The following is a 27572-nucleotide window of genomic DNA, read 5'->3' as shown; positions in this document are numbered from 1 at the left end:
AGATCACTCTAAAAAAAAGACCCCACATATATTTGAGACAGAAAGGAGAACATGAAAAATGTAAAATAAGTTAAACAGATTTGACAGAATTTCTATAAGGTTATGTTTTTACTATTAATGACTCTTTATTGCCTAGTGGGTTAAACAAGGATGTGGAAATGGCTTTTAAGAAAATGAAGTCAGGAAGAACTGTAGGGCTTGACTAAGTCCTCACAAACAAATTGTTAAGACAATTTTGAAAGCATCCAGGAACTGATCTCCTGAAGAGATATCAAAAGTCAAAACAAAACAAAACAAAACTAGATTATATTACTCCTTTTAAAAAGTATCCAAGAAGACTTCAGTAAATCCCTGACTTACATACCTACTTTCTAATCTGCACAAAATCTTTCACAGTATTAAGGATGTATATTTTTAAGACTGAGTCTTCCTAACTTGCTGAGACTTTTGAAGTTCAGGCCTGATCCAACTACCGATTAGCTTGGGATTTTGGGCCTGCTGTGCTTGGTGGACTCCACTGTCAGGGGCTCACCATATTAATGGCAAACAGTGCAGACTAGCAATAAGCATAGCCCACAAGAACTCAGAAATTCTGAGAGAGTTCTGAGAGATTCAATGGCCTAAGAATCCCCCAAAGCATGGGTTATATGCATACACCAACATGCCTGGTTTTTGGTGAAAATAGGAGAAGGGAAAAGGCAGGTAATTACAGATAATTTCCTACAGCAGATATATCTTTGAACGATTGAGTGAAAGGCATAGAGAATAGAAGATTCCATCTTATTTATTGCTTGTTGGCAACAAATAAGAATTTAATCTGTCAAAGCAAAACGCATTCTCAAGGGCTTTCTTTGAACAAGGGTTCTCTCTTGCATAGGTTAAGATCATAAAAGATAACCTTGTTAGATATGATCAAGTGAGTTATAAAATAGGGAAGGGTTCTCCATAGGATTTCCCTATAGTCATGTCACGCTTAATGTTCAAAGGAAAAAAGGATTCCCTGTAGGTGGTGAGACCATCCACATGCTTCTGTTCACAGATTGCATTGTGCTTGAAGCCTCAGAATACTATGCATTTGAAAAATCAAGTGGTTGAAGAATGCATATTTATCAAAGTATTGCAGGCAGAAAGATAGGTAGTGTGTTAAATTACTCCATCAGCACACATATCTTAGACACACATGTACTGGGCCCAGAATTGAAGAGGAAGAAAAATGGTTGAATTGTGTTTGGGAAATTGTGCAGCAATTTTAATGATTCCAAGTTGCTCTCTGCCCTCAAAACCCATCTTTTAAACACTAATAGTCTCCTGATAATGTTATATAGCTGCAAATCATAGCACACTATGACCTCCAATTAATCAAGACTGTTGGCGACCCAAAGATCAATGGAGAGATGGACCCTGATGCAAGACTATAGTGTATTATCAAAGACAACTTGCAAACATCAAGGAACATAAAAATTATCAAAGAAAGGTACGACTGGAAAAGCAGATGGGACAGTTATAATGAAAGTAAGAGGTCATAGACTGACAGCCTGAATGCTGCCTGAGATCTTTGAAATTTCAGAAGACCTGCAGAAAGGCCTTCACCCCATTGAACTGATCTTCTTTGGAGTATTTATGTGTGAAGACCTAAACAATATGTATAGAGAATGAAGTCTGGATAGGTTTTGATCTGCAGTGATGAAGGGAGTATCCACATTGAGATCGCAAATCTGTTTATGTATTCAAGTAACTCAGTAGAATAGAAAGCATTTTGGGACATGGGTTCAAATGACACAATCTTGATAAATGATCTATCATGATGAGGGATGGTAGTATTCCCTTGTTATTTGATATCAAAGGTACTACCAACAGCTGTAGCATTCCAAACACTTTCCATTGGGGCTCCTTTTTTACTTGTACCAATTAGGAAAGTACACTTGATTTTGATTCAGAAGACCTGGAATCAGGATCCCATCTCTAGCATCAGTTGGGGAAGTAGATAGAGTGCTGGACTGATTTCCAATTCTGCCTCAGTAACTTACTGATTTTTTGACCCTAGGCTAGTCACTTAACCTCTCTGTGACTTAGGTTCCTCATATGTAGGGACTTGGCCCTGATGGGATCTAAGCTGCCTTTTAACTCTAAACCAATGATTCTATGATTTGACGTATTTAAACATAATTCCAGCCATTACATGCCCAAACACAATACTAGTTGTACCATCAAATTGAATTCTTGGTTCTCAATTTACCCTAGATTAGGGGTTCTTAATTTTTTGTTTGTCAGACTCTTTGGCAGTCTAATAAAGACTTTGGACCCTTTTCAGAATAATGTTTTTAATGTTTTGTGCATAAAATATATATGATTATAAAGGAAATAAATTATATTAGGATAAAAATGGGGAAACTTTCTCACCCAAGATACAAAGCCTTTGCAATTTACCCACAAGCAGAAGAATTCAAGGACCACAGGTTAAGAACACCTACCCTAGATTTTTGGCCAAATACAACCCATAATGATTCTTTCAGACCTCTGCTCTGTAGTGCAAAGCCACTTGGCAAAAAAAAAAAAGATAAGAAAAAAGGTTCAGTAGAGGTCACTTGGTTCCAAGCTGTGTGGTAGTACATTGGTGACAGTCTTTTTCAGTGCAGGAATATTTCATCTGGAAGGAAAAAATATGAAAATAATGCCCAACTGGGATGACAACCTGACAAGATTCAGGACTCCTTAAAGTAAACCAAATTCTTACTGTCTATTAAGAGCATAATCAGGTATTTTGTTTCTCCTAGGGATGCCACCATGTTTCTAGAGCAGCCCTGATAATGAACAACTCTGGGTCCACTACAGTGTAATTGCTTTTTGCCAAAATCAGCTGATAGTCATTATGTTCCTGCTTGGAAAAGTCTCAAGCTCTGACCATCCTCTCTTTTTTGTAAGTTTTGGGCCAGACTGAGCCAATAGTGACCTCTAGACTGTTTGACTCCTCAAAGAAGGGGCAATGTGAGATCAGAAAGCGTAGCAAAGGCACCACTATAACAGCTTTCATTAATGCTAGGGAGGACTACCTTTTACTTGCCATCCAGTTCTGCAATAATTACCATTCTCCCGCCAAATGTGTAAGGAGTTATATCAGCTTCTAATATTCTTGGGTGAATTATTCACCTTCTCTAAGAAACATTGATGGTCTTTAACTCCTGTTGTCAGAGTCTAACCTTATGTGACCTGTACATATGTTGTGTCCATTTATAATCCTTCCTGCACCAGCAAGAATCTCAGGAAAATTGCAATGAAGCCCAAACACAGTCTTTCTGCCTTGCAGTTTGAGATTGAAATCTGTTAGATGCATTTATAAATATACGTTAAATAATTGGAAGGAGGGTTTCAGAATAGCATGGATTCTTACATTAAAAATGTAAATCAAGAATAAAGTGCTTAATGGAAAGAAAAACAAAGCCTGGATGCATTTCTATTGTTAAGTCATGAGAAATCCATAACAAATAGCTTTGAGGACTCTAAGATAAGATTAAGAAGCTACATTCAGAACTTACTCAAGAGTAAATCCCATGTGCAGGCAATAATGAACTAAAGTGAGAAAAATCTTTAGGAATGGCCTTAAAGATCAAATCCCCCATATTGGCATAGCAGGGAGCTGTGAGTCATAGGTTACATCCAGGGGTATGCTAGTAAACATTGAACAACCTGGTTGCTGGAGGAGGTGGGGTGTGCGTGGCAAAACTAATGTATACACAGCACATTTTTGTTGGGGGGGGCTAGGCAATGGGGTTAAGTGACTTGCCCAGGGTCACACAGCTAGTAAGTGTTATATGTCTGAGGCCAGATTTGAATACAGGTCCTCCTAATTCCAAAGCTGCTGCTCTATCCACTGTGCCACCTAGCTGCCCAGCACAGCATACTTTTGAATTTGATTTGTATTGTTAATATTTTCTCCAACAGTTTAAGCTGGACAATTAATGAAATGAAAAATCACATTCTGATTTGTGGTGTTTGCTGAAATATAAATAGACATACTAAAAAAAGTTAACAATTGGCTCTCATGACCCAGTTTGAATGGTTCTCATGACCCAGTACCATCACACACTTGATTACGTTTATAAGGTCCTCATCGTGTCTGGGGAGGGCTTTGTTCTACTCATTCTAAGCTCCAATTCCAAGACAGTTATTGATGCCTAATATAGATTGGCATAGACCTACTCTTTTCCTAATTTCCCTATTTACGTCAAGTTCCATATTTACCACTATGAGTTTAGTCACTTAAGTTCGTAACCTTGGAGTCACATTTGATTCCTCGTGCTTCCTTACCCTTCATGTCCAATGAGTTGCCAAATCTTCTCCATTCTATATACACATCTCTTGCATTTGTCCCCTTCTGTTCACTCATATGATTATCACCCTAATTCACAGTATCATCACTTCTTATCTAGACTGTTGCATCATCTTTCTAATTGATCCCCTGCTTCCAGTCCAACTGCTCCCCAATTTGTACTAGATAGCTACCAAAGTGATATTCCTAAAGCACAGGTCTGACCATGTCAATTTTCTACTGAAAAAGTTTCAGTGGTTCTCCATTATCACTCATTTTCATTCTAGTCTGACTCTTCATGCTTTCTTGGCAAAGATACTGGAATGGTTTGCTGTTTCCTTCTCCAGCTCATTTTACAGATGAGGCAACTGAGGCAAACAGGGTTAACTGACTTGCCCAGGGTTACACAGCTAGTAAGTATCTGAAGCTAGATTTGAATTTAGATCTTCTAGACTCCAGGCCCAGCACTCTATCCACTGTGTCATCTGTCTGACCAGCTCTCCGTTACTTTTAGAGATAAAACACTTCTGTTTGGTATTTAAAGTCCTTCAAAAAGTTGTTCTAATCCATCTTTGAGCCTCATTACAAATTCCTCTCCTTCATATATTCTACAGTTCAGTTAAGTCTGTTGATGTCAGCCATCTTTATGTCTTTGAATCGGTTATCTTTCATGCCTAGAATACATTCTCTTGAGGGCAGCTAGGTGGTGCAGGGGATAGAACACGAACCCTGGAGTCAGGAAGACCTGAGTTTAAATCCAGCTTTAGACACTTGACACTAGCTGTGCGGTGCTGGGCAAGTCACTTAACCCCCATTGCCTCAATGAAAAAAAAATACATTCCTTTCTCAACTTCATGTTTAGAATCCTAACTGTCCTCCAAAGCTCAGTGCCACTGCCTACATGAGGTCTTTCCTGATTCACCCTTCCCTGTTTCCCTCACTGATCACAAAATTTGGTGCTTTCCCTCTTGTAATTACCTTATCTTTAACTTAATATTTTGTATATATTTTGTATCTGACTTATTTGTATACATGTTATTTCCTCTGGCAGAATACAAAGTACTTCAGGGCAGGGATTGTTTCATTTTTGTCCATATTACCAGGGTCTAGCCCAATGCCTGCCACATAGTAGGCACTTAATAAATTCTTGTTGATTTATTGATCTATGATCCCTGAAGCCATTCCAAAATCTGAAATCAGCAGAAGAGGAAGGGGTAACTTACATATGGTGATTTCTTTAAGACCTTGCTAACCAATGTGAGTATACAACTCACCTCATTTCTTGGGAGCTACAAAAGAGATGCTCATGATAGAAACCAAGAGTTTCTTAACATTAAGAAGAACCTCTTTTTTTCTTTTGTTTTTGTTTCAAATTTTTATTCATTTTGAACTTAAATAAAAAAAGACAAAAAAGAACATTTCTGTGTATATAACACAACATAAAAAGAGGATGCAATATAAAACCATGAATTTCCATTTCACAGTTAACTTTTTTTAAAAACTATGTGATAAATACTGCACATCATTTTCAAAGCTACCCTGCTTTTCTGTGCTTCCATCTAAGTTTTATTTTGCTTTCTGGTGTATACTTTTTTTTGCTCCCTGCCATCTCACCCTGGCCTAGAGAAGGCTACCATTAGACACACACACACACACACACACATAAAACCACAGTATACATACTTCTATTCATCATTTCTTTCTCTGGATGTGGGTAGCATCTTCCTTTGTAGGTCCTTTGTAATTAATTTGGGTATTTTGTGATACCCAAAGTGACTTAGTCATTCAAAGTTGTTCTTAGAACAATTTTGCTGTTGCTTTGTACAACATTCTGCTCATTTCAATGTATAATCTTTATATACATTGTTGTAGTTCCCTAACTAGTATTTTATTTAGGATTTTTGCATCCATATTCATTAATCCAATTCATTAATTCTATAATTTTCTTTCTCTATTTTTGCTCTTCCTGGTTTAGGTATTAGTACCATATTTATTCCATAAAAGGAGTTTGGTAGAACTCCTTCTTTGCCTGTTATTCTAAATAAATTAATATTGGAATTAGTTGATCTTTAAATGTTTTGTAGAATTTACTTGTAAATAAATATAAATCTGGTCCTGATTCTTTTTTGTTAATAAGCTCATTTATGGCCTATTCAATTTCTTTTTCTGAAGAGGTTTATTTAGATATTCTATTTCCTCTTCTGTTAATCTAGGAAGTTTGTATTTTTGTCACCATTCTTCCATTTCACCTATATTGTTCAATTCATTGGTATATAATTGGGCAAAATAACTCCTTCTAATTGCTTGATTTCATCTTCAATAGTGGCATATTCACCCTTTGCATTTTCAATACTAGTGATTTGGCTTTCTTCTCTCTTTTTAAAATAACATCAACCAATGATTTATTCATTTTATTTTTTAATAAAACCAACGGCTAGTTTTATTTATTAATTCAATCTTTTTCTTGTACTCAATTTTATTAATTTCACCTTTAATTTTTAAGATTTCCAATTTGGTGTTTAATTGAGGATTTTTAATTTGTTCTTTTTCCAGTTTTTTAGTTGCACACCCAATTCATTCTTTCTCTATTTTATTAATATAAGCATTTAGAGATAGAAAATTCCTCTGATTACTACTTTTGCTCCATCCCGTAGGTTTTGATATATTGTTTCATTATTATCATTGTGAAATGAAAATATCGATTGTTTCTATTTGTTCTTTAACTCATTCATTCTTTAAAATTAGGTTGTTTAGCCTCCAATTAATTTTTAATCTGTTTTCATGGTCCCCAATTAAATATAATTTTTATTGCATTGTGATCTGAAAAGAATGCATTTAATATTCATGCTTTTCTGCATTTAAGTATAAAGTTTTTGTGCCCTAATATATGGTCAGTTTTTGTAAAGGTACCATGTACCACTAAGAAAAAAGGTGTATTCCTTTCTATTACCATTCAGTTCTCTCCAGATATATACCATATCTATCTTATCTAAGATTCTATTAACCTCCTTAACTTCTTTCTTATTTTTTTTTTTGGTTAGATTTATCTCATTCTGAAGGGGGAAGATGAAAGTTCCTCACTATTATAGTATTACTATCTATTTCCACCTGTAATTCATTTAAGTTTTCCTTGTATAAATTTAGATACTATAGCATTTTGTACATATAGGTTCAGTATTGATATTGCTTCATTTTCTATGGTACCTTTTATCATAATGTAGTTTCTATGTTTATGTCTGGGGTCTGCCATAAATAATGGATAAATTAGTGTGTATTTGTATGTGTATGTGTGTGTAATATTAGGTAAGCAATATATAGTATCATGACAATTTGGAGGCAACTTGTCAATCTTACCCTGGCTGTAAGTCTTCAGAAAGGACAATGAAGAAAAGATTGAAAATGGAGAGAAAATAGAAATGAAATAGGTTATCACAGTCCAGGAATTATGAGAGTCAGAACTAGAGTAGGAAATAAAAGAGGCATATAAAAGGGCTTTTGTGGAAATAGAATCAATAGAATTTGATAACTAGATGAACATGGAAGAATAGTTGAAAAGTAAAAAAAAAAGACTGTGTTTGGGAGAAACTATAAATTCAGTTTGGGGCATGTTGAGTTTGAAGTACTGGTGAAACACTGAGGTACAGATATTCTATGGATTGTTGGAGATGTGGATCTGGACATCAGAATTATGGTTAGGGATGATGTTATATGATTTCAGAGTTATCTGTACAGAGGTGATAGTTGAAGATGTGGGAGAGAATGAGATTGTCATGGGAGAAACCATAGAGAGAAATGAAAAGATGCTAAGGACATCCTTTGGTGAAGGAACAAGGAATAGAACCACAGGATAAAAGGAAGTGAGGAAGCTGAGAAATTGTAAGTGATTTAAGAAGGGGGAACATTTCTTTTTGAATAGTTTCAAATTTTCCTGTTCTGTAGGAGGCTGTTATCTTCTCTAAGCAAGGGAGTTTATGGGATAGTCTGGAACTTATAGAGGGATGAAAATATTTAGAACAGTGGCAACAGGGAATGAAGCAGGGAGTTAATGCTTACTGAGTAGAATAGCATGAGCTTATTACAAAGGATAATAGCACAGGACCAAGTAACGAGAGGGTCATTCAAGACAGCATCGAGGTAGACAGGTCAGCCTGGAGCAGACAGAGAAGACTAATGGAAGAGCAAATCCATAAGGAGTTAAGTGAATTGGCTGAAAATCTCTGAGGTGGAAGTTTTGAGTCAGAGACTTTAGGTTCAAATCTTGACTTTTGTGCTACTGGTCTGACCGTTTACCTGCCCAACTTCTCTAAGCTGCTATTTCCTCACTTGTAAAATGAGATAGTTAAGCCAAGTGATCTCTAAGGGCTCTCCTAGCTTTAAATCCAATGATATTCTGTTACTCTAGGTGACATGGCCAAAAGTTATGCAGAAGTCAATTTTGTTCATACGTGCTTTTGAGATGGTCCCAATCCAATTCTCTCATTTTATGGATAAGGAACTGAGGCAAAGAGAAGTATAAATAATAACACATGTGTATGGTGCTTTAATGTTTGCAAAGTGCTTCACAAATATCATATCATTTTGTTCTCACAACAACCCCAGGAGGTGGGTGTTATTATTAACTCCACATTACATATAAGGAAAATGAGGCAGACAGAAGTAAAGTGACTTGTCATAGGTTCACATAGCTAGTAAGTATCTGAATCTGGATTTGAGCTCAGGCTTTCCTGACTCCAAGTAAAATCACTGCTCCAGGTCACAGAGTAACCGAGTTTGTATCTGAGCATAGGTGGTCTAGGTTCTCAATCCAGTGATCTATCCACTACATCACAGCTAAAAAGAACTTTCTAATGATAAGCTATTTAAAAAGTAGAATGGGATGTCTTATGAGGTAAGTTTCCCGTCACCAGAAGTATTCAAGGAGAGGCTGCTTGGGCAACCACTTGACCAACTGTCACCAACCACTTTTAGGAGTGCAGGAAGGGTTAGGTGAAGGTTAAGCTCACTAAGGTCTCTTCTCGAATCTAGGATTTTATTATTTTGTTCCATGTGTCTTATGTGAATGAACAATGAATAACATAGGTTAAGTTGAGCTCCACAGTCTGGAATTTTATGAGTAATGAAACTGCAGATACTCGGTGCTTTTTTTTTTTTAACATGAAAGTGCCTGATGTCAAGTTTGACCAGCCAAATGAGGGAGCAAACTGTTACTCAGTTTCCTCTGCCCAACCCTCTGTGAGCTATAATTCTTCCTTATAGTCACTTCCCAGCCTGTACAATAATGCTAATGATGATAAAGCTGGCTGTGTCGGGAAATGTTATTGTCTGGGCTTCATTTCTTCAAATTAAAACCTAACCGAGAGTGCTCCCTACTCCCTCATAAGAGCCAGACGTTTCTTTCCTTTGGGCAATCGATGAGTCTTTGGGGACACAAAAAGATCGTATTCTGCTTTGGAGACACTTTGGTTGGAACGCCCCTTCACAGGTCTGGGTCTGTAGTGTTTTTGTCTCTTTCCGGAGAGCTTAAGGCAAAAGGATAATGAAACTCTCTCCCTCTAGTGGTTCAAACAAAAACCATTTCTGCTTCTTCAGAGAGACGGAGGGAGCAAGAAGCACACATACTGCAACATCGGGGTGTGTGTGTGTGTGTGTGTGTGTGTGTGTGTGTGTGTTATGTGTTTGCGTGCATGCATGCATCCACATGGGCTCATAGGGAATTAAATATCACTGAGGTGCAGGGCCAGCAAAGCCAGAAAACTGGATACGTTGCAGGTTCTTCTTCCTGGTGGGAGATTTGGGGCCCTCAGCTATACTAGGAAATCCACCATGGATTTTGTGAGCTCCTCCTGAAGCTGGTCATGTGACCGCCATCTGGAATAGATGATATTCTGTGGGGCACAGTCATTTGTACCGAGCTGTTTTCCCAGTGATGGTGGGTGGTTATTTCATCACGAAGGTATTTGAAGGGAAGGAATTGCTTGGCTTCTCTTCTTCCACAAGCCCCAGATTTTGCCTCCCCTCCTCCTCCCTGCCAAAGATATTCTCTAACTTGGTAAGGCTTTTGAGCATGGAAAGAATGGTAGTGGGTCACCGTCCCTGGTATGATTCCACCTAGTCACCCCTAATAGAAACACATGCTCAATGAGGTATTGGGGGGGAAGTCAGTCCTGACTTAGATGGTGAGCCGCTTTTGTGCTGGACGTTTGCGGGAAGCTACAAAGAAGCTAAATGTCCCAGTTTCTGACCTTGGGAAACTTAACAATCAAATATATCACTGCTGGGGAGAAGGAATTTGGAAAGACGGGAAATTGGAGAGGATGGAGAATCCAGAAAATCCACACACACTGCCCCCTTTACGCCTTTCAAGTTTAGCTTGTGCTGGTAAGGAGCTGGGCTGGAAGACCAGAAGAATGAATTTTAAATAGATGCCTAGGGGAAACTAGTAATGCTTCCTCCAAGCCGTCTTCTCTCAGCCCTCCTCCAACCCCAGCATTCCATCCAAGTAACATCATCCTAGTCTGTCCCACTCAGTGGCCAGTTTGGTTTCTGGGGGAATGAGAAGCAACCTTTCCAAAAGGGGTGGGGTGTTTATTGCCACAGTTGCCACAATTTCCCACAATAGTTGAACCTTGCTTCTGTAATAGAGGGGCTTCTGAGAAATACAAAATAGGTCGAATTTTTATTAAGCATATTCTATGGTTTCTATTAACTTACTTGACCCATAAGGTCAGGGATCTTTTTGTTTCAGGTCCAGTGGATCTTTATTTTCCAAAAACTCCTAGAAATGGAAAAAAACCCCACAAAAACAAAACACTTAATGTTTGTTTTAGGTCATTATCTGACAGGCTTATGGATGGAAAAAATTAAGCCGTAGCAGTGGCACCATTTAAAGAAATTTTTGCCTTGCTTCACCTCAGTTTCTTGATCTGTAAAAATGAGCTCTAATCATATGATTCTGTGAGAGAATATAGGGGTGTGTGTGTATTTATTTCCTGACCTATGATTTCATCAGTGTAGAGAATTCCTCTGAACTCTCTGGGGTCATGCTATCTTATTTTTACCAGGCTCCACCCTTTAAACTGAGAAACTAAACCATTCAACTCAAAACTCCTCAGGAAGAGAGTATTGGAACAGTATAATTAATGAGTACTACCAAGGTCTCTAGAAAGGACTTGTCAGTGGACTACCTCATATGTTCTAGTCACCATCCCTTTCCCTGCCTCCCACTCCCCAAAGGCCCCAATATGTGTGGTCTCTTCCATTAGAATGTAATATCTTTGAAAGCATGGACAGGTTCCCTATTTGTACGGTTGGTGCAGAGCACTTAGTGCTTAATTAATGCTCATTCATTCCTAGAGCAGAAATTCTCTCTACCAATGGAAGATCAGCAAGTCATCAGCATTTTAGAGAATTGCCTGAAGGTTCTCAGAGGTTTTGTGTAGACCTGAATGGTCCTGAGAGTTTAGTCCACAGTCACACAAATAACATGCCAGGCACAAAACTTCCTAATTCTTAGTCTGGGCTTCTGTCCACTACTTTATGCCCCATCCATCCATCTGCACAGTATATACATATGCACACATATGTGTATGTAAAATACATATATTATACACATAAGATCTCTTAATTTATTTGTTTTAAAAGTACAATCCTTTATTCAAATGTGTTATACTTGTACCATTACCAAATTTTACATGCTAATTCAAGATGTGATAATCATATACAAATACTCATTTAGTCTGTCCCTGTGTGGGAATTACACAGGATCAGATCATAACTAGTCAATAACTTAAGAAATGTCATAGGGTTATAGATTTATGGATCACTGAATCTGGTCCCCTCATCTTATAGATGAGGAAATTGAGGCACACAGATTAGGTCACTTGCACAGGGTCACTTTGGCAGTGTCTAAGGGATCCACATTTTCCCAACTCCAAGCCCATCATGCTACCTCTCAAAAACAAGAGTAACACACTTATTAATACAAATTGTGCAAGTGAGTTCCCATGTGTGAGGAAAATCTTAGGCATCAGCACAGCCTTAGAGCCTTGCCCAGGGAAGACCACCTTCCTAATCATGGCACCTTCCTTGTCCTTGTCCAAAGTCCTTGGGAACTGCCAGTGGTACATAAAGGTTAAGTTCCTTGCCCAGGGTCACATAGCTTGGAAGCATGGGAGAGAGGATTTAAACTCAGATCTGACTCCAAATCAACTACACTATCCATTCCTGCACACTGCCTCTGAGAATAAAATGGGTACTATCTTTCTGGCAGTAAGGAAACAGTTGATTGGCAGGGTCAGTATTCAATTCAACAATTATTAACCATCTCCTGTCTATAACTGTGTACTGAATCATATGATTATTGCGTCCAAGGTTTAGATCTGGAAGTGACCTTAGAGGCCACTGAATTCAGTCCCCTTATTTAATAGATGAGGAAACTAAGACACAGAGAGGTTTTGACTTGCCCAGGGTCACTCAGCTAGTGTCTGAGGAAGAATTTGAACTCAGGTCTCCCTGACTCCTGGTATAACACTCCATCCACTGTCCCACTTAGGTACAGGGGGAAAAAATAGATAACACATTGTTATCCTGCATTCTTGGAGTTTAGAGTCTAGTAAAAAGATAAGACAAACCCAAATAACTGTAATACGTCATTACATAAATTCATTAGGAAGCTATGACATTCATATGATCATTGATTTAAGCTGGCAAGGTCGTTCAACCCACCTCTCTCACTTTACAGATGACAAAACTGAGGCCCAGAAAGGTTCTATGTCTTGCTAAAGTAACACAGATGTTAAACGGCAGTCAGAATTTGAACCCAGCTCCTTTGATTCCAGATGCTGTGATCTTTGCATTGTAAGACCAAGTTAAAAGTGTTTCATGTAGGTAGTATTTGATTGGATAGTGGCAAGGGTCAGGCCTTAATTATACACATTTTGTGTAACCTGAGTCTAATTTTCCCCCCTCAGTATACATGCACCAACAGGTCCTTTCTCATCTTCACTCCTTTCCAGCTGTTTATGTTCTCCGATACTTTTTATTGCTTATTTTTGTTTTATGTTTCTCAATTAAGAACATTGTGTTTAACTTTCTAGCTATGTTTTCTTGTTATAAAGGCTATGAGATATAGTAGAAAAATCACCGGTTTAAAGACTGATGACTTAGATTTGAATGTCAGTTCTGACAGTGTCTGAGTGATCCTGGAATGGTCACTTAAATCTTGGTATTTTTTAAAAAATATGTAAAATGGAAATTTCACTTCCACTACCTACATGATAGCACTGTGAGGAAATGGCTTTGTAAACAATAAAGGATTATATAAACATAAGTACAGAGTAGGCATTGAGAGGAAACCAAACAATTGTCACCTGTGTCCTGGCATTCTGGGTGCAGGTGCAGTGTTCCTTCCATTATTCCATGCTACTGCTCATTTAGAGAATTTATAAATAAATCATAGTACCAGTATCTCACACTCGATCAATTTAGCAAGTAACAATTCCAGAATCAATCTCAGGCCATCTGTTTTTTTCAATGTTTGCAATTATGGAAGATTTTTCCCACTAAATATTGGGTTAATTATAAATAAGGGCAGCAAATCACTGTTGGCTAATAAAATGACTTTCTGTTATTTAAGAAAATACTAATGGGTGGTATTTTCAATGTTCTCCCTTGCAGTATGTGCAAAGGGTTTTGGAATTTAAGCAGCCAATGGTGGAGAAATTTTGCAGCCTGTATGCAGATTTTAAATGACATCAAACTTGTGTGTTTTGAGACCTGCACTAAACATAGTAGGTACATGGATTGTTTAATTGTAGCTTTATAGAAGTAGGAAACCTAAATAGTAAAGTACATGGGTCCATAAATTATTTTAAGTACAGTGGGCTAGTGATTCTCCAGGTATATAGCCAGTTAGTCTAAGCAGTCTATCATCATTTGCTCCCAAGTGGTTAAGATCATTCACCCATCTTGCACCAGTATAAAATTAAGTTCTTCAGAGAATGGTGTCCCCTATCTTTGGTCTACCTCCAGTTGTCCTGATATATATCTTGCCACTGGACCCAGATGGCTCTGGAGGAGAAAGTGTGGCTGGTGACTATGCACAGCCCTCCCTCGCTTAAATCCAATTCACTTGCAAGTCATGGCATCACCTTCCTGATGTCATGGTCCTCTTCGAGAACCAAGGACAAACAGCAGCATTCCATCCCCTATCTTATTCTGAAGGCCATTTTTCACTAGGCTTTTGGCTACAGCAAAGAAATACTTTGAGCCTCAGTTAATGAACTTACCAGAGTTTCCACACACAATTCTCATTAAAGGGAATATTACAATTTAAAGTTCTTCCACCTCTACCAGCTCAACTGTATTTCTCGCCTTTGTCACATTCCTCTCTTCCTTGTTCCCTCATGCAGTGCCTAGCACACAGTTAAGTGATTAATAAATGCTTGTTTCTTCCTTTTTTTTAAAACCCAAATGTAGTCATCTAAATAACAACTCTTGGGAGGTTGAAAATTAATACCAGGCAACTGTGCTGAAATATCTCATCTACTTAGAGAAAAACTCATTGTTTATTTATTTCATCCCCTAATCCCCCATACTGTTACTTCCTTTCTGAAGCACCTTAGCATACCAATTCCTAACCAAAATATGGGGGAAAGTTCTAGAAGTTGTCCTCTGAAAATATGTAAGAGTTAATAATTCCTTTTAATAAGAAATGAATTAAATATAGACGTTAAGGCTATGTTTTTTTGTCCAAATTCCATGAATAAGTAGGGGGGAGGTGGGGCAGAATAGATAATGCTGATCTTCAGATAACCTAATTTCTTTGTTACCTATGAGACTTTAGCTAATTGTAGTGCCTAGGACTGCATGACTGCAGAGTAAAGGCATAAACAAGAAGTAAAATTGCTGAAAGGCAATAAGAAAAAATGAAGGGCTTGGGTTTTTGCCCCTCAATAACTGATAGCTGGCCATATGATGATTAATAGGAGACATCAGTTACCCAGTTTACCATAGAAAGGGTGAGTGGGCTAATTTACAATAGACAACTAAGGGCTCAGACAGCGAGAAGGAAGTCACAGCATTTCCAGTTTCCTCCCCTAATATAGCTCATACACAATCTGGTATATCTGCCATCATGACTCAGACCCACCTTAGGCTATGGCTGACTGATGTTTTCCTTGCATTGGTGAGCTATTTTGGTGACATGGATTCACTCTGCCTTAATTATGAAACTGGAATTTCTTTTTCCTCCCTGTGAAATTACTTGCCAATTAATATGATTAATTTATTAAAGAAAATGTTTTTATGTTTAAATCAAGCCCTATAAAATTCAAATCATTCTGAAACCAATATTTTTCTTCAAGAGATCTTAAGGGAAATGAAATAGAGGTATATTTAATTACCTGTTTCAAAACACGGGAGAGAAAAAAAAAGACAAACATTTTCAGATCTTTTTTATTCAAAAGTTTTTCAAAAGAAATTAAACAGAAAAAGCTGACAATCTAATCAAATTTACAGTTCAAAAATGTCTTTTGGCGTTTAATAACAAGTCCTAGGAAACAAAACTACAGAGTTATCTTGAACCGGACAAATAAGTTACCACTGGCAAGTTTGTGGCACTAGTAAAACAAAAATAAAAAATTAACTCTCTTGATCATATAGATATCTCTATGAAAATCTTTTTTTCAATCTGTACAAAAGGTCTTTCTTCATAAATTAATTTTTTTTTATAATTTAATGGCTGTCTACTATGTGATGTTTAACTGATTATTTCTTTATGTACAGAGGTTATGTTTCCCAAATCTTACCCAGACGAGTATGGCACTTAGTTCAGACACTTCTAGCAGCAGATCTTTCCTTCCTCCAACAGAGCTATCTAATGTTTTTCTGTCTTAACTAATGCAAAAGTATCAAGTAGTGAGAGATCCAGGTTTGCAAATATACCGGATACAGGGAAGGAAGGAAGGTGCTGCAGGAAGTCTGGACTTTTACAAAGCAGTAATATTCCAGGGAGCATAGAACCAATAATACCACAACTTAAAAAAACCCCAAAAAACCAAAAAAAACCAAAATTAAAACAAAACCCAAAAACAAAAACAAAAACACATTTCTCTTATGACTATGTAATTCACTAGAATCTATACTTCTCAGAGCAGCAATTACTTTTGAAACTATGAAATGTCACCGACATCTATACTCAAATACACGCATAAAATTTAAAAACTAAAAAATACTTGAAAGAAATAACTGCTTAGTCCTAGCTCCTGAGCTAGGAAGATTTGGTCTGTGGAAACAGGGAGGGCCAGCCAGCAACCTGTCCCAGTACAAAAGGAAATAAACTTTGAGGTAGATAACTGATCATACACAGCTGACCAGACAAGTACACAGTTTTGGAAGACAACTTAATTTATCATTGTTTTTTTAAATGTATGTAATTGTAATAAAAAGAGCTTTAATAACAGTGAATTATCTAATGTGTAAAGTAGAAAATAACTGTGTATTTATGAATCAGGAATTTCATAGTTTCAAAATTGGTTTTCTTTACACTTAACACTTGTAGTGATGATGTAAAGTGTGGCACTGCTTGGATCCAAGTCTTCCTTCATGCTTTTTGTGTCCATACATCAATTAAAATTATAAAACCTAAATGTAAATGTACAAAAAAGGCACATTCTCCTAACCGCAAACTGGTCCGGCAAAAATAAAGAGTACAGAAGATGTAATGCTGAGACAAATCAGAGTTATTGGTTACTGGCTCTTTGGTCTTTGGTAAAGTTACCTTTAAAAGTGCCAAGTCATTTTTAAAATTTACCTAATATAGAGAGCTAGTATCCAATCATTTATGCTCCTACTCACATCTCAGCTCATGTTTGAAAATAAATCCTTTACTTTTAGCTTTTGCCATTTCGCTGCAACAGCAACATTTTCCGTTTGCTCGATCTCAGGCATCACCCTCATTCTAAAGCACTATCATTAGTAGAAAGAAAGGACAAAACATTCCATGATTCCCCACCCACCCCGCCCCCACCACTCCCTCTGCTACCTACACTAAAACTAGAACATCAAGTTAGTTTTTTTTTCTTTTCTGAAAAAAAGGCAAAAAAGATTTACATTGCATCATACAGCAGATTTTCTAAATCAGTCAAACTACCAGAGGAAACTGTTGGCATATGGCCTTACAAACAATTTATCCTATTAAAATCTCCCTAGTCAGAAAATGTGTTTCACACAAAACATTTTTCCCCCCTCTTGCATTTCACTACCTTACACATTATGTGAAAAATCATTAAAAACACCTACTACACATTTAAAAAAAGCCAAATTTTCAGCAACTTTTATTGACTACCTTTTAAAAGCCCTATGCTGCTGTTTTACAAGGCATAATAGACCAGCTCATTTGGTCAAAGCATTCTACATCATTAGTTTGGACTAACTTTTACTGAAACAGCTACAGCATTGAAAGATTTAAGGCAAATTGGAATTGATAGAAAAAGATAAGACACTTCACAAACTACGTTCAAAGAAAAACAGAGAGCTAAGAAAACAAACACTGTGACTGCAACACACGGCACTACAGCGACATTCACACTGCAAGCACAGAACATCAGTTTTGATGTTTGACTACTTTAAACTTCAGAAAACCCATTTCATACAATTAAAAAAAAACAAAAAAAGAAATAAAACACAAAAATGAACGAAACACAAAAAATTGGTCATGCACGTGAAGGAGTCTTCGTGGTCTTTGTGCATTCCCAGAAAATTGTTTTCTTTTTTTTTCTTTTTTCTTTTTTTTTTTGCGTCATAACACTTGATAAAAACTTTTTTTTTTACTAAAATAAACCTGTTCAGGGGAACAGCTACTAGATGAATTTAAGGATTTTTATGCACCTTATAGAACTTATAGCAAAAATAGTTTTAGTTGATTTCATTATAAATAACGTTTTCAAGAACCTGTGCAAAACTGTCAATAATTTCTAAAGCACAATTGATCAGAAAAATCCATGATTGTTTCAGCCTTCACACCCTTCTTCAGGTAAGGACACTCCTCTATACATCTGGAAGAGAAAAGTCAAAGAAAGAAAAAGGAGAATTGCTTTGTAGACTTGATAAAGTATAAAACCAAGTGTTTAGCCTGTTTCTCATTAAAAAACCCCCACAATTTTGGGAAAAGTCATGCATTTCAGGCATGGGGGCTCAACTGGACAGAGGAAAACCAATTCCAGAGTTAAGGATACCATCACTGGATAACATGTTGCCTGATTTCTCTTATTTAAAATCCTGGGCTGGTTAAGAACATTTTTTCCCTCTCACCAAACATGAAGCACTCATGGAGGGCTTTAGAGATCAAGTGTAACATAATGAAAACACAAAAGCCAGTGCAAATCAAAAACTGAGGTGGTGTCAGGTGCTCCACACAGCTTGTATTTTATTATAATCTATTATGTTGAAAAATAAAATGCCAGGTAGAATTATTTGCCCCCAAATGTACTTTGTCAATTTTAGATATAGCTCTATGATCCTATAATCAGAAGCTACCTGGCTACATTCAGTTTGGAATACACAACCTTCAAGGTCTTATCTGAGGCTGTTTATAGTGACTTGTTGTCAGGATGTGGTTAAGTTTGCAATGCAACATTTTAAAAATCAGTATAGATTTGATGTACTGATCACTATGGTAGCACAGAATATGTGTGACGTTCCCTGACAGTCAACTCCACAAACCCATACAATGTCAGTGATTTCTTCTGTTATATGTGAAATGTGAGTTGTATATATGTTATATGAAATAGAAAATATTGACAGAGTAGTAATGAATGTGATATTTTACCCCCAGAAATAAGATAAGAGAGGGATTTAGATGTATGGTAACCTAAACAGTCTGATGCACACAGATTCTACACGGGCTCAAATTAAACTTTCATTCAACCATACTCCCTCACTTCTGCTCTTCAGTAGAAATGACTGAAACACTTTTATTTGGAATAAAGGTATCTCTGTAATCTGAAGTTTCATTGTGTTCAGCAGGTGACTCTGGGATTTTGAAGACCAGAGTGCAGAACCTAGCAGGTTCCATCAAACTGAAAAGGCTTCGAGTTCAAGGCCAACAGGTAAGTGCCTAATAAATGCTTATTTATTAAGACTGATTATATGTCTGCTCTAAGAGATCAGGTTATGGTCCATCACCAAATGATTTACCACCAGAGAATGAGTATTTTTTGGTGACAGTAACTCATCAAATAGACAAATATAAAAAATGACCTTAAGTCCTTTGTACCCATAGTGACTAGTGCAGATTGGAGGAAAAATGGGAAGAAGGTACTAATAATGAAATTGTTATTTTATCATTAAAAAACAATTTCCCTCATCTATAGGGATAGGGAATATACCTGTGATTTCACTGGTATAGGGAACTAATCAGTGGTGAGGAAACTCCTTCCCATAATATAGGTTGCCACCTTCTTTTCAATTTATAATCTTAGGGTGTTTCTTCTTAGAGCACTGAGAGGTTAAATCATCTACTCAGGTTCATATAATAAGAGGCAGGGATTGAACCAGGTCTTATTGACTTGGAGGCCATTTCTCTACTATATCATGTTGTTTTATTTCACTAATGGTACTCTCAGTTTATGATCTTTCCCTAATGACCAACAAGCAGAGAGACTAAACACAACCATAATGACATCATCAATAAAGGTAGAAGACAAAGAAGTTGTAGCTAAATTGAAGGTTCTCTAAAGGTTCTAAAAGAATTGGGTTAATTGTAGGTTCAAAGGTGACATGAAATATCATTTCAAGGCATGCTTAGTTATCTTATCTTACAATGCTTATTATGGATTTAATCAGACCAATGATCATAAAAATATTGCTGTTCATGTGCCAGCATCATTGAAGAGAGAGCAAGATTCTTTAAAGAACCTAACAAGATCCTCTGAACTAAGAAGATACATAATATGGTATCAGGTGAATGGAGTATCTGAGCACCCTGGATAACAACAAAGACCACATTGGAATATATGGCACTGGAACAGGAAACAAAACTCACTAGCCTTATGCTGGTTCATAATGTAATGCTTCCTTCAAGAAGAAAGTTGGGAAGAATTTAATGTGGTGAACACTGATCATAAAAAGAAAATCTAAAACTGATTTTGTCTCAATAGTCAGTGAACAATTAAAAGTGGTGAGGCCTTTTTAGCTTGTTAGAACCTGGTAGATGAGGGAGAAAGTAAAAACCAATACCAAAATAGAAGAAAGTGTATACCAATAGACAATACTATCAGAAAGGGAATTGATTCAGAGTGCAGATTTATATGTATGTATATTGTGTTGTATACTGACATAAGATATAAAAATTATTTTGTGTGTATATAAATATGTGTATATATATCTATATCTATCTATAGTGAGAGTGAGAGAGAGAGAGAGAGAGAGAGAGAGAGAGTGAGCACGCATTGCCTATGCAGGAATATGTTTTGCCTGACTATATTTGTCACTTATTCTTTATTTTTTGATTCAGGTAAGAGAGAGAAGGTAGATTTTGGTTAGGTAAGATAAAATAAATACATTGATTGTGTCATCATTTCTTAGTGCAGTTTAACTGCTCCTAAACAGACTACTGAGCATCCTAATTTACCCTCTATCAGCAAACACTCAATCTTCTAGTTGATAAGGGAGATAGGACAACATGGTTTAGAAGACAAATTTGTGAGCAAACGTGATGAAGAAAGATGATGATGGAAGACTATGGATGGTATTAATCTCTAAAAACAAACATGTCTGAGAACAAAAAGAGCCAACAGAGACCTTAGTAAGAAATTTAGTTAAGTGTGATGATGATGATGATGATAACTAGCATTTATTTAATGATTTGAGGGTTGCAAAGCACTTTACAAATACGTCATTTGATCCTCATAACAATTCTTCGAGGAAGATGCTATTATTATCTCCATTTTATAGATTAGTAAACTGAGGCAAATAGAGGTTAAGCAACTTGCCCAAGGTCATATAGCTAGTAATGTCTGAGGCAGGAACAAACTTTAAGTCTAGCACTCTATCCATCCACTGTGTCACCTAGCTGCCTAAATCATTCTGAGAACATGTAGGATGAGAGACTCCAAATGGAATACACCTGTTGCCTTTTTATACTGATCTATTTTAATTGATAATGAGAGTAGAACTGCACACATTTGGATGTACTTCTTGATACATACTAATGAGAAAGTTGCAGTGGCACTAAAGAAATGAAGTTAGCAAAAGTGATTGGACCTGAGCAAATATATATGGAAGAAATCTGTGATGAACAAAACAATTTAAAAAGAGGGATTGTGTTTTCAAGATATTTCAAAGCAAGGAAGATTACAAAAGAATAGAAAATCAGAGATGATATTTTTGTGCACACAGACACACAGACACACACACATACACACACACACACACACACGACCTAGAAAGTAGGCAATGCCTACTTATTTTCTTATTTCTGGAAAGAGAAGTAAAGTAAGAGTAAAAATCAATGATATCATTGATGAAAGAATTGGAATAGAACAACAGGTAGGCTTTTCTTGATAATTTTCTACAGAGGAACACATCTTTATAGTTACTTAACTACTGGAGAGATAGAGAGAATATAAGATACTACTGTCTACTCTGTAGTGATTTTTAAACAATCAGCTTTGAAGGCTTGTCTCAAACAAGGTTTATCCCATGTACAAGCTAAAATTATACAAGGTCTTAAAACTTATGCAATACCCTGAGGTATTCACGAGTGTCAGAAGATGTCTTGAATAGAGTTCAAAGTAAAGATTTCCTTTTGATGGCAAGGTTCTCTCCAAAAGTTCCGAACTGCACTGTACAAAACACATTAAATTCCTTAACAACAAAAAGTCTTCTCAGTGAAATCCGCAGTAATGGAAAAAAGATTAGTCTGCCTATCCAAACTGGAAAAACCAAGTGGACATAAAACCAGTTTGCCCAGGTTATGCCGTGATGCTAGACAGCTAGCTTAGTGTATAACTTTGTATATGTTAGGTCCTGATGATGGACAATGAGCTGGCCTCAACTGATTGGGCATGATAACATCTGGGAAAATGCAGTGCTTTAAATAACGCCATTGAATCCCATCTCTTTAATACTGATATAATACCAGATTAGCTGTATGTGTGAATCACTGTATCAAATCAATCAAGTTGCCAGCAAACCACAAGGCAATGAAGAGATGCATGACAGGTGCAAGTAGACTACAGCATTATCCATGATGACTTGCCCATGAGAAATGGCAAAGAGAGTCATTAACGAGACGTATGAGCATAAAAAGAGGCAATGTAGTCATGTGAAATGAATGAGAAAACAGATGGACAACCTGAGTACTCCACTGGCTTGCATGAAATAGTAAAAGAATCAGAGAAAGGCTTCCAACATTGAGGCAGATTTCTCAAAGAGTATTTATGGAAGGATAGGGCTAGAAGTATAGAGTATGAGAAGGAAAAGAGGATGTGTAATCTTCATCTGTGGAAGAAGAGACAAACCCTGATAAAAATCAGAAATTCCATGAAGTAGCATGGAAGTCACTTGAGCCTAATTTTAAGTGTGCTAGAATCTGCTTTGCAGACTGAGGATCTCCTACTTAGCCTTTGATTTAACATGGATATATACAAAGACAGATAACCTCCAAATATGTAATATGAACATGGAAATATCAACACTAAAATGAGTTTGATGTGAAAATGGAAAACATGTCTTTCCTTATGACATGAGGAAAATATATAGACATCTAGTACATGCCTATCAAATTCTTTCACTGGCCACATCACACATGTAACAAGTGACCCTTTTTTTATTACAGAGATACATGAATCTGTTTATCTGTAAAACTCAGTGATGCCAAAACCTCTGAATTTTTGGTAACATTTAAAAAGGTAAATTATGGCCAATTCTATTATGAGAAAGATGTTATAAGGCATTTACAAAAAAAAAATTGGTCCTAGAGTGATAGCAGACTTTTCCACATACCTCACAGTTACTTATTTTGTTGATAGGTATATGGAGAATGATCACTGGACGTCTCTACGGCAACCTGTTGCTGACCACTTGCCTCCTATAACAAAGCAGACTGGATATGAGACATGTATTAGATGAAATCCTCTTATCACTACTAGACCTGACTGTTTGAGTCCAAATGTCAAAAGCACTAACCCGATGCAAGAACTAGCTCATGAGTGATGTAACTTTCATGTGTCCTGTATATTATTATTTGCCCTGAAAGAATGCATTTTCTGCTCTCATAGGCAGCAGGCAGTCCTCTACTAAGATACTAACAGATTTAAAATTTTAGCTTTTATACTCCATCTACCCTTTAATACTCCTGCCACCTTGGGGGGAAAAATCCTTAAGTGTTAGAGACAGCATCTTTCCTATTCATTAAATCTGAACTAGCCACAGGTTTAAGCCAATCAGAATAAAGGAAGTGTGATGCATCAGAGCACCAGTCATCTTTGGCAGTAAGTGCTTCTGTCATCTAACCATATTTGGTGGGGTGAATTTTGTGGCAATTGATAAGACTAATATGGCAGAGGGGTTCTAATGTTACTGATGCCTGTTTTCTTGTGCCACATATGTTGTTAAATTGTTATGGAAATTTGTATTATTAATATTATTATGATACTTAAGACAAAAAGGATATGAAAGAGAATCAAGGCAGACTTTGGGCTTTAAGTTTAATTTGCAAGTCTGGATTAGATGATATCTTTTTTAATTATTCAAATTGCCCAAGATTTTTGGGTTTCCATCTTGGTGAAGTATGCTCTTATTTTTCTCCTACACCAAGAATTATTTAGCCACAGAAGTACTCCCTCTCTTTAGATGTGGTTTGTTCTTTATTCATTTTATAATTTTTTACAGCCCAGTTTTCTCTGTTCTGTTACATATCTTAAAACTGACAACTTATTTTTCCTTTGAGTCATTTTAGTCTAAGTCAATTAACAATGATTGTCTGCAGCATGGAAATATTTAATGGTGAAATTCTAAACTCCAGATATGACAGTGTGCCTAGAGTATAGCTTTATAGAAGAAAAGACATAGGCTTAAATAGATGTGCGAAGTGCTACAATCCCTGAAATCGCTTCTGGGAAATTTAGATAGATGTTCTGCCTGTATGCCACTCCATCAATAATCAATGAGTCAGGGTAATATATTTCTTAGATGAAAATTTTACTCTAGCTGCACATTTCTTCTAAATCAAATTCTCTTTCAGAGTCTTTAACTTGAGATCGATCTTCTTTTGATCATTATTAATTTACCCACTTCCAAAACTACCCATTACAACAATGGCCATTTAATGGGATTACCCACCTCAACGGGAACAGCTGCTGTCTGAACATGTGTATACTGGGGTATATAGGCTCCTTGCATAGCTGTTGTGGCAGGCATGTACTGAAAGGAAGAAAGAGTAAAGTTTGGGTATGAAATCTAGTGTGAAATTTGGAGCACCTGGGACAATCTGAGATTTGAAATAAAGCATTCGGTATCCTGTTTAGGAGAAGTGTTCCCAAAGTCTTTGCTCTTCCAAAAAGTTATAAGAGGTAATGTAGAAAAGTGAAGTGTATGTTTCCTAGTTTTAGACTTTGTTAAACAAAATCTAAAATTCTGTCCTTGGTAGTAATTTCTACACAGAAACCACCTTTTTGAAACACATTATAGGTTTCACTTCCTCAGCAATGCAGTATCACTAGTATGTAATGATAGAGATTCCTCCCCCAACCAAGGACCTCTCTAATTTCCTCTTGAAGGCCCATAAGATAGTTCTATGGCAAACACTGGTGCCTCAGTTGTTTAGGGACATGGGAAATAAATGGCTTATTGGTTCCCTCAAAGGTTTGTGAAGAACAGGGATCTGAGCTCTGTTTCTGACCTTTGGCCTTATCAAGCTGTGTTTCCTCAAAAGTAAGAATGCTTTTTTTTTTTTAATCAACATCAGTCCCTGTTGGGAGTGACAGAGAGGGGTGTGTGGCCCATGCTTCAGAAGAAGCTGTTTATCGGCTCTCAAGTTGGAAATGGAAAAATCCAGGGCCCTTTCCCTTTAACTTTACATCCCATCCAGGTCTGTGATGGCTTTAGTCACTATTCTTTGAAAATTGTCTTCATCTTATTTCTAGTTAAGGACGTTTTTCATGGAATGTATCCTCCAATCTAACCTTCCCCTTGTACTCTGGCCTAATGTCAAGCCCATCAAAGTGAATGTCCATGAAACTATGCCTTCTCCCTTCTTTCTTACTCCTCTTAGGAAGCTGTTTGGTGCCTGTCCAAGTCCTGGATCCTTGCTGATTAAGAAAACCGACCAGGCCCCGAAATGAGATGCCACTGAAAATCCTATTCCCTCAGATTCTCCTATTCCTTGAAAAGAAGAAACTAAGTAGGTGAGGGGGAGTTTCCAGCCTTCTTTTCTGGGCATCATCATAATTTTTTGATAAGGAGATTGGATAAGGAGAAAAAGTGTATCCCCTTTACTTCCCTACTCAACAGGGTTGCAAAGGTGAAAGTATTCATTCACAGGCTCTATATTTTGGTCAAGGAAAAATATCCAGGATTGACTTCAATTCATTCAGTCAACAAATATTTATTGAGTGCCTATTATGTGCAAAGTGCTGTGGGAGATACAAAGGTGGGCTAGGATGGGATCCCTGCTCTCAAGGAGCTTACAATCTAGTGGGGTGTGGGCAGGGGAATACAGACTGCAGGGAGTTATTCTCTTGGTGGGCCCAGCCCTCATTAGCCTATACACAGCATTATATTAAGTTTCCACCTACTGTTCCAGTATTGCCTAGTGAAAGATGACTCATCTGTTGGGCCAGAGGGCTGATCATTGATGTAGGCTGTAGGGACATAGTGTGGTCCATGGAGGGAGTTAACACAGCACCCTAGATGAGGAGAAAGACAGAAGCAACAACAACAACAAAAAAAAATCTGAATGACAGGTGAGCATTTGTAAACACCTTTAGTATTAGACAAAGGAGCCTCCTTAATTTGTTGGAGGAGTAGAAAAGACAACAATGCAGGTGTCTGGGGCAGCCTGAAAAATTTTGTTCTTGTTTCATGAATTCAAGGCTGGCTTCATCAGCTTTTTTCTGAAAGCACTGGATGAAGCGTTTTCAGTAGCAATCACCTAGCATGCATACACACTGGCAGAAAGTCCCTCTTCTCAAGGTCAGGAGGTATCACCCCTTACTCCCTCTCTTTTACACTCAAAGAACACTCGTCTTTATGTACTACATAGTCTGAAATCAGAAAGGAAAAAAAAAGGGCTAAATATTCTCATCTTCTTGGATGACAAAGGAAACTGGATGAACAACCTCTCCTCTACATTTTGCACTCAGTAAAAAACAAAGCTTGCTTATGTGTACAGATGAGACAGTATAGAAACAAATCATGATCACAGGCTGTACAAGACTTGGTCTAGTACTCAATCAGAAAGTGACAGATCAACCCCTCCCCCCCTTTTCAGTGTTTTGGATTTGCTAAAGGGCCATCATATTGTGTTAGCTGTATACATTTAAACACATATTTGATAGTAGAAGATTTCCTGGTACTTTAGTTACCTTTAGGACATCCTCCAGAATAAATAAGATGGGAAAATGGGCATGTTTCCTCAGAAACTTTCTCTCTAATCTCCTTAAGACCCAACCTAAACCCATGAGATATATACACATTCCCTTTTTCTCTAAAATGGCTGAAGAGTTGAAAAATACTAGCTATAGCTATGGGCTAGAGAGTAATGTCAACCTTAACAAATATTTTAAGGACAATTTTCCCTACTGGTTTTTCCTAAAAAAAAAAAGGAAAAATAAAAGGTAGAGGAACAAAAGGCATGTGACCAGTTTAAATGGAAATAATTCTGAAGCACAGGCTATGCCGAAGGAATTTCCTGTTCTGGTTTCTCATTTAGCTGGATGATTGATAAAAGCTGCTGAACCAGGAAATCCCAAACTCAAAAGCGGGCCCTTTTAAAAACTTGCTGTAAATGGCAAGGGTTCCCTGCACCTCTCAGGGCATCCTTCTCTGGGCACTATCTTTGTAAAACTGTATATGTCTCTTAGGTCACATTTCTGCTCTTAATTATTTCACTTACTCTCTAGCTGCTGGCTGCCCTTTCCTTAGTTCAGTGCTACACTCAGCAGATATCTAATAAAGGATTTTAAAACTATATCCACCATATACTACTCCCCCCCCCAATTATGGCTTTTCATTTACTAAAAATAAGTTGCCACTGTTTGCAACT

The 27572-nt window shown here is 37.1% G+C and overlaps 1 protein-coding gene and 1 long non-coding RNA gene across 4 annotated transcripts in view; one reads left to right on the top strand and one right to left on the bottom strand.

Annotated features, from left to right (window-relative positions):
• Positions 1 to 27572, top strand: part of LOC110220718 (uncharacterized) — a 140761-nt gene that overhangs the window by 101855 nt on the left and 11334 nt on the right. For both annotated transcript variants that reach the window (XR_013483049.1, XR_002327952.2), the window contains exons 3-4: positions 19331 to 19413; positions 25581 to 25713. This is a non-coding gene — a long non-coding RNA (uncharacterized LOC110220718). The remainder of the gene's footprint in view (positions 1 to 19330; positions 19414 to 25580; positions 25714 to 27572) is intronic.
• The window catches only part of RBMS1 (RNA binding motif single stranded interacting protein 1), a 245618-nt gene continuing 235657 nt past the window's right edge, over positions 17612 to 27572 (bottom strand). For both annotated transcript variants that reach the window (XM_021004858.2, XM_021004859.2), the window contains exons 11-14: positions 26104 to 26214; positions 24650 to 24730; positions 23312 to 23396; positions 17612 to 18360 (exon numbers count right to left, since the gene is read on the bottom strand). In XM_021004858.2, the coding sequence (XP_020860517.2) occupies positions 23319 to 23396; positions 24650 to 24730; positions 26104 to 26214 (270 nt within the window). In that variant the 3' untranslated portion in view covers positions 17612 to 18360; positions 23312 to 23318. The remainder of the gene's footprint in view (positions 18361 to 23311; positions 23397 to 24649; positions 24731 to 26103; positions 26215 to 27572) is intronic.

The sequence above is a fragment of the Phascolarctos cinereus genome, unplaced genomic scaffold (assembly GCF_003287225.1).
Source record: "Phascolarctos cinereus isolate Bilbo 61053 unplaced genomic scaffold, phaCin_HiC Scaffold_726;HRSCAF=1367, whole genome shotgun sequence".
Classification (NCBI taxonomy): Eukaryota; Metazoa; Chordata; class Mammalia; order Diprotodontia; family Phascolarctidae; genus Phascolarctos; species Phascolarctos cinereus.
Note: the sequence above shows the minus strand (reverse complement) of the source record. Positions and strands in the feature narration are given on the sequence as shown.